Source organism: Lycium ferocissimum, chromosome 8 (genome assembly GCF_029784015.1).
Source record: "Lycium ferocissimum isolate CSIRO_LF1 chromosome 8, AGI_CSIRO_Lferr_CH_V1, whole genome shotgun sequence".
Lineage (NCBI taxonomy): Eukaryota > Viridiplantae > Streptophyta > Magnoliopsida > Solanales > Solanaceae > Lycium > Lycium ferocissimum.
Window position 1 is genome coordinate 52592634 of NC_081349.1, and position 7937 is coordinate 52600570.

General features: G+C 35.8%; 2 protein-coding genes across 2 annotated transcripts; both read right to left on the reverse strand.

Moving 5' to 3' along the window:
* Window positions 1–1364: 1364 nt before the first annotated feature.
* LOC132067039 (uncharacterized) lies at window positions 1365–4067 on the reverse strand. The gene is made up of 2 exons (XM_059460198.1): window positions 3574–4067; window positions 1365–2749 (listed from the first exon to the last, which is right to left on the reverse strand). Exons 1-2 carry the CDS (start codon window positions 3946–3948, stop codon window positions 2615–2617), a joined length of 510 nt encoding a protein of 169 aa, XP_059316181.1. The 5' UTR covers window positions 3949–4067; the 3' UTR covers window positions 1365–2614.
* A 2738-nt stretch (window positions 4068–6805) lies between these two features.
* LOC132066472 (uncharacterized) lies at window positions 6806–7536 on the reverse strand. The gene is made up of 2 exons (XM_059459778.1): window positions 7196–7536; window positions 6806–7097 (listed from the first exon to the last, which is right to left on the reverse strand). Exons 1-2 carry the CDS (start codon window positions 7534–7536, stop codon window positions 6806–6808), a joined length of 633 nt encoding a protein of 210 aa, XP_059315761.1.
* Window positions 7537–7937: the final 401 nt, after the last annotated feature.

Below are 7937 nucleotides of genomic sequence, written 5' to 3' on the forward strand. Positions count from 1 at the left end.
GAGTCTAAATGAAGGTGTAAAATGTAAAAATATGGGCTAACTGGCTGCAAGAAATGGGGGAACTAGGAATGTGAATTTGACAATGTTATCTTATATGGCAGTGTAGTTGTTTTTCGGAAGCTGAATTGATGAACTTACTTCATTTTATGCCTAATATAGTGGTAGTCCGTATATTTGTATTACAAAGTTTAGTTTTTAACTTTACTTCAATAAAACCTTAGCTCGATGAAACCGTTCTCTTTATTTTCCAATGGGGGAAAATAACTAGATTTGCTCGAGTGATTGCAACTTTTTGAAGTTTGACATATTATCAAGAAAATGTTTTGTTTTCCCTATATCGGTTTTCCACTTGAATTGTAGTTCTCGATGTTATTTTTACCGCAGTCGTTTGAAAGTACTGCGTCTATGAATTTTTCATGATAGAAGTTAGAGGAGCAACTGAAATTTGAGGGCACTATAAGCAGCTAATGAACTTTTTTGCAGCAAAGCTATTCTTAGATCAAGTTCTCTTTTACAGTTTAGCTTCTGAAACTTTGTTGCAGCAAATTTATTCTTAGATCAAATTCTCTTCTAATAGTTAGCTGCTGAATTGGTTCAAACTCTCTGCTGACTGCTGCTTAAGCTTTTTTGCAGCAGAGTGAACATTGGATCAAACTCTCTGCTAACATCTCCCAAAGCTATTGCATGTCCAAAGTTAGTTTTGCCTTAAATGCAATCTTACATTTCTTGAGACCCTTTTCTAGAGGCGGAGCCAACATATTAAATGAATTTCTTAATACAAATACAAGGTTAGAACTAAAAGCTATTGGGTTCAGCCGAACTCGTAAATCAGCTTCTAGCTCGGCCTGTGCCCTTTTCTGCTCTATCCTCTGCCCTCCTATCCCTTCCATTTTCTCATAAACAATTTCCAGGTGTTTTCTTGGTCGTCTGATAGTATGTAGATTGATTAAAGCCCCATCCAACACTGAATTAAAATTACGCCAGCTCGAGTCAGATATGGAATGGTCTTTCACTCGAAGTTGTCTCTCTAGCATTATGGCAGGGGCTTTATAGAAGACCTACCTTGCACAGTATATAGTTGTGTTGGCCTTTACCGAAAGACTCTACGCCCCCTCTATTAGACTAATGAATGCTTCTAAAACTAGATTCGTCGCACATTGTTGTCTCCTGTGGGCTGTGATTAACCTCTTCCAGAGCTATCAGACAATTATCCTATCGCTTACTACTCGAAGCCTTCACAAATTCTTTGTCGGTTTCTATCACAATGGAGGTAGCTGTGAGGAGATAACTTGTGCCACTAAGTATTGCTTGCAAATTTGGGAAATTAAAAATAAAATATAAATGGATAGAAGACCTACCTTGCTTAGTATATAGTTGTGTTTGCCTTTACCGAAAGACTCTACGCCCCCTCTATTAGACTAATGAATGCTTCTAAAACTAGATTCGTCGCACATTGTTGTCTCCTGTGGGCTGTGATTAACCTCTTCCAGAGCTATCAGACAATTATCCTATCGCTTACTACTCGAAGCCTTCACAAATTCTTTGTCGGTTTCTATCACAATGGAGGTAGCTGCGAGGAGATAACTTGTGCCACTAAGTATTGCTTGCAAATTTGGGAAATTAAAAATAAAATATAAATGGATAGAAGTGCATTGTCAAGAAACCATAAAATGTATTAACATTAATGTAGATGCTGAATTCACAATCTTATCATTGATCTAGGGACCCTCTGCATCATCGAGAAAAATTGCAGCCCTGAGAGCCACCAATTCCAACCCCCACTGCCCAAAAAGAAGTAAGCTCGCCTCGTTCTTCTTCTTTTCTTTTGCCTCGTCTAAGGTGGGTGGAGGGTATCAACTGAAATAAAATGCTTTTAGAAGTTGAAAATATTCCGTTTAATAAACTTATCATAAGGCCTCTTCTCATATGCTACCTGGACTATAGATATAATTATCAAATCCTCTTCACTTGGCAGCTTAATTGAGATGAAAGGGGGAATTCATTAAAGAAATGACTGACCAAGCTTTGACAAGAAAAACTACGTGTGATGTTAAAACTATGAAAATATGGAAAATAGCTTCTATTCCACTATCCGGTCAAATGTTGGTGTATCATTTAAGCTAACTACTCTCCATGTCACTCCATTTAAGCCCGTCTCATTCAGATATTATTAAAAAAGACAAAGACATCCCAAGTGTATAATAGCTATTAGGCTCTTGCTCGAAACACAATTCTCAACAGGTTACAGACTCTGATTTTCCTAAACACAATAGTCTAACTTCCACCAGTGACCACAAGTTCCCCTAATATCCTAAAAGTTACTAAACCAAGTCATTTGACTGCTGTAGAACAAATACTTAACTAGATATTACCTGCAGATCTTAATTCTATAGTATTAGCATTGAAGAGATTAGATTGCTACAAAGCTGATTATTAAGCGTGATCTTTCACTAGCAACAATGATAGAATTGCTATAACATGAATTAATCAAAGTACAACTTAGTGGAGAAACACAAGTGTTTCGGCTCAAATGCAACAGCATATATACTACTTTTACTGGAAATTATGGCCAGCAAATTACTAGATTTACAAGAGAATATCCCCATCACACTGACTATGGATATGTAGTAGTGCGCGAAAGACTATTGCCAGTTAAACATTTGGAAAGATTAAGATGACCTGCAGAATCTTTCTTCTTGCCCTTCTTCTTAAAATGTTTAGAAGCCGCTTTTAGCACCTTAGCCCACCCCTGCATGCATTATAACATATTGTTAACTCACTAGATTTGCGAAATCACAAATTGGAAAAAGAAGATACTACGAGTTTGCTCTGCTTCATTATTAGTCCTATTGAATTTGCAAACCTATTGAGGATGAAATTCAGTTCATTTCTAACGAAATTCAATTCAATTGATTTATTATAATCAAGAAAACTATCAGTATGCATATTGTCTATGTACATAGACGAATCTAAGAATTTAAGCCAGTAAATATAATATAGCACTATACTCACCATTTCTTTGCAACGAAACCACCAGATCACCCTCACTATTAAAATATAATTTCAAGGCAATCTAAAACCTAAAGCAATAAGGAGAGTGAAATAAAAAATAAGAGTCACGAACCATTTCTTTCAGACTATTTTTCATTCAGTAAATATTAGTTGATGGTATGTATATTTCATTATAGTTTTATGACTCAAAATATCCTTTCGTAACTAATCCCTTTGACTTCCGTAACTATCAAATCTATTCATTAAGAAGAATCAATTTAACACGTTTCTTAAGTATTGGATTTGAATCAAACATCGGATCATTCTATACTGGGTGACAGCCTCTATTATGTTAATGTTGCTAGCAACCATCCCTAATTTTATTATTGGAAAAAATAATTAATAAATAAAACCTTTATGAGCCCTTTTAGATGTCTTTTTATACCAACTTGAAACATTATATAACTAAACAAATATGTATATACCTCGACCTAAAATTGCTCACTATCCTCCATGTCCACATCGAAGCAGAAAATTGCAAGACAAAAAAGAAGCCACCCAAAGGTGCAAAATCGAATTTACCTTTCTTGGAGTTGAAGTACAAGAGCCGACCTTAGAAGAAGATGGTACAGGAGAAAAATCAAACCCCTTTCTCTGTCTCTTCTTCAAATTTTTGTATACTTTCATGTTATCAAACAGCACACTAGAAAACTTCCTCTTAATATTCCCGAACAAGGTTTCATCATCCTCGTACGACAACTTTCTTGAAAGACCGAAACTGAGCCTACGGTCGGAAGACAGCGGAGGAGGTACTAAAGGAGACCAAATAGAGCTCTGGGAATAATCGAAATCGTAAGCAGAGTTGTCGGGGAATTTGCAGAGAAGATCTTTCGACATTGACGATTCTAAATACTCTATCACCATTACTAATGGACCACTGTTATTATAAGTTTCCATAGTTTCTGATATTGACAACGTTACGTTGTTGTGTTTGTTTACTGGACTAGTATTGGTTTTAGTTCTGTAAGATAAAGAAGAGACAGAAAGTAGCCGTTGCAATAAAAGAAGACAAAAAGTAGAGTTAATGACTTTCACGTTTTACCATCATTTTGATTGTTCCAATTTTTATTACTCCTGTTACAATGTCTCGTGTTTGTTCTTTGTTTAGTTACTCCTTTCGGTCCATATTACTCCCTCCGTCACAAAAGGATTGTCCTAATTTGATTTGATACGAAGTTTAAGAAATAAATATAGTCTTTTGAAATGTGTGGTCCAAAACAAACCTTAGATATTTGTGTGTGTAAATCATCTCATAAAGTTAAATTGTTTCTAAATATAGAAAGGTGTCAATCTTTTTGGGACAAACTAATAAGGAACGTAGGACAATCTTTTTGGAACAGAGGGAGTATCTACTTCCTCCATCCAATTTATGTGATACTTTTCGCTTCTTGATATTCAAACTGCATGAATTTGATGTATTTTTTATGAGAAAAGTTGCAACATATAATACTCTTTATGTAATTTCCAAATATATGAATTTTAATCTTAAAATATTGAGTTATTCTCTCTGTTTCGTGGTGTTTTTAGCTTATGCATGGCCCTTAAGATATTGTTCACTCCTAGAAAATTCAAAGTGTTTTTACTAACTCACCTCTAATTCAATTTTATCCTTTTCTAAGTTACCTCCTTCCTAGAAAAGCTACTTAATGATCTTGATTATGTAAATAAGGGTATTTTGAAGGAATAAGATCAATTTCTTCTTGAAATCCTAAAGCACAACTAATTTTGAAACAAAATGAAAAGCCTAAAAAACTATTTATTTAGAAACGGAGGGAGTAATCTAATCCAATTTAACTTCAAAATTTAGTCAAATTGACTCTCAAAAAGCGAAAAGTATCACTTAAATTGTGATAGAGGGAGTAGATATTTGATTTACAACATATGTACTCTCTACATTCCATTTTATATGACACTCTTTCATTTTTAGTCAATTCCAAAAAATGATAGCTTTCTATATTTAGTAATAATTTAACTTCAGATTTTCCATTTTACCATTAATTTTTTTTAATCAAAGCAACCAGCATCATGCTGGTTGAAATTTATTAATCAAAATAGTCTCAGACAGAGAAAATTGGCCAAAAGTACCTACAATATGATTAGCAGTAAAAAATGCAAAAACAAAAGCAAAAATAACATGTTGCTGCTTTTGCTCCAACCTTGGATTGATTCCATTTCAAGTCACCTCAAAGCTCTCACCAGGTGCTTATGGAATCGAAAAAACAAATGAAGAATCCTTCAAGTTGAAACTATCCGTAGCACATTATTCGCTTTTTCTTTGTCGCTAAATTTACTTTATGACAATGCCTACCGAATATTCATCAGTGTCACACCAACAACTAATGCTACTAAGGAGATTCTTCCAATAGGATGAACCAAAGGTTAATACCACACATTGAATAGAACTTCCCTAGTAACTAAGTATTAGGCATGAGACTCATGCTACTCTTCTTATGTTGCATTCCAAAATTGCCGATGATCTTTGAAATATCATGCGGTCGATGTTGTGCTCAACTGGTTCCCTAGGTTGCCAAGTCTTGAATCTAAAGCTTGGCATTTGCATTTTGTCACTTAAAACAATAGTCTTTGCCTCGACCGGAAGATCCCGATAAGAATGATATTGAAGAACACCTCGCAAAATGAACAACCATGTTAGCCAAATAATCACGCTAGTTTGTTGCCTTCTCCGAACACATGAGCCATTTGAGTTTGCCCTTTAAATCTCCATTCCCGAATCTTATTAATCTCCATGCATACTTTCCATGGCACTTTCCATTCCCATCTAACACCTTTCTCATGACAAGTGAGTCTGTCTCTATAATAAGGGGAAAAAATTGATTATTAGCACAATAGATTACTCCTTCTAAGATTACCTTTGCCTCAACCTCAAGAGAGGATGTTTCTGCTGTTGTACTTGCCCATGCAAAAATTAAGTCCCCCGCACTATCTCTTATACGAAGTCAAGAACTCGACCGATTCTACTCTTATAAGCCCCATTTGTGTTACACTTGAACCAACCTGTTGGAGGAACTAACCATTTGCGATTGTACAAGTGATATATGGCTAATGAACTTCTAAAACCTCGCACCGATTGTGGCAATTATCCGGGCAAGTGTCAAGCACAGGCAGTTGTTTAGCAAGTTGGACCAGCTGCTAATTAATGCCATATAATACTTGGTTTCTAGATATCCTCCCCCCATGCACAATAGTATTTCTCCTTTTCCACAAATGCCACATAATGATGGATGGAAATGCTTGATAAAGAGGCCTCAGCTTGGAGTTGCACTTTGCTGTCCACCATTTAGTGACAGCTTGATTGATCTGTACAAAAGGACCATTAACTCCTGCTTTAACGCAAAATACCGCCAAATCTCTCTTTAAATTCCCCAGTTAAAAATAGATGAATCATAGTCTCTTGTTGAGGAACCATGCAACATCTGCATATTGAAGCCAGATTAATCCCCATAGAAGCCAAAACATCATCAACAGGTAACTTTCTATGCCATACTCTCCATAAAAAGAAAGCTATCTTGAAAGGAAGGCCTTTGATCCATATGTTTCTATAGAACCATTGCTGTTGTTTTTTCTATCTAATAACCTCCCATGTACTACTCACTGTGAATTTCCTGGTACTTGTCAGCATCCACCATGGTTTGTCACATTGTCTTTCCCCCTCCTGAAGTATCAATTTAGACCTTATGTGATCTACAATTTCCTCAGGAACTATTGTGTGCAACAGATCAATATCCTATTTTCCTTATGATAACACAACATCCACATCTTCTAAATCTTCATTGACCTGATAACCAACTGGTAAAAGTGTGATCAATGGTCCTAGTCTAGTCCAGTTGTCAAACCATAGACTAGATGAACCATTTTTTGTTTCCCACCAAATGTGTTGTTCCATTTCATCTCTAGCTTCCAAAGATTCTTTTCCACAATTGTGATCCTCCTTTCCATTTAACCAGAATTGGAATCTGTTTCTTGCAATATTTGTTCCACATGAATATGGACCATAGTGTGCAACTAGTCCTGAATCTCCACCATAGCTTAGCAAACAAAGCCTTTGAAACATAAAAAAAGGGACCTGAATCCCATGCCCCCTTCGTCCTTTGGAAAACACATATTTTATCATGATGTCCAATGCCTATTCCTCTTCTCCTCCATGCTGCTCCAATAGAATCTAGCAAATATTCTATGCAGCTCTTGGATAGTGTATTTTTTGGGAACCATTGCTGAAAGTAAATACATAGGCATGCTTTGAAGAACACTCTTTATGAGCACCGCTTTACCACCAAATGACATCAATTTTCCTTTCCAGTTTTGTAAATTGTCCTTCACTTTTTTGATCAAATCATTATAATACATCTTCTTCTTTCTTGTATGGAAGATAGGACATCCCAAGTATTTGAATGGGAAGTCATCTCTGGAAAAACCAGTAAGCTGAGCTACTTCTAATGCTAAACCTTGAGACCGGTTTACGTGCATATAAAAATAGCTTTTTGATCTATTCAAAGATCCGACTGATTGACCTCATATACGTGTAACACTCCCATAATCAATTCTAATGAATACTTATCGATGAGATGCAAAAATCATAGTGTCATCTGCATATGCCAAGTGATTTAAATCAGCACTCCACTTAGGCATGCCATAGCCTCTAAACATAGGATCTTCAAATAGGCTGTTCAAGTCTCTTGACAAGATTTCCAAAGAAAGAACTATAAACAAAGATGGTGAAAAAGGGTCGCCCTGCTTAACCCCTCTAGCAGAGTGAAAGAAAACATATGGCTGACCATTCAACATTACTGAATACCAATTATTTGCAATTAGTCTCCAGATCATGTCAACAAAATCATCTGCAAATCTCATCTTTTTGAGAACTCTGA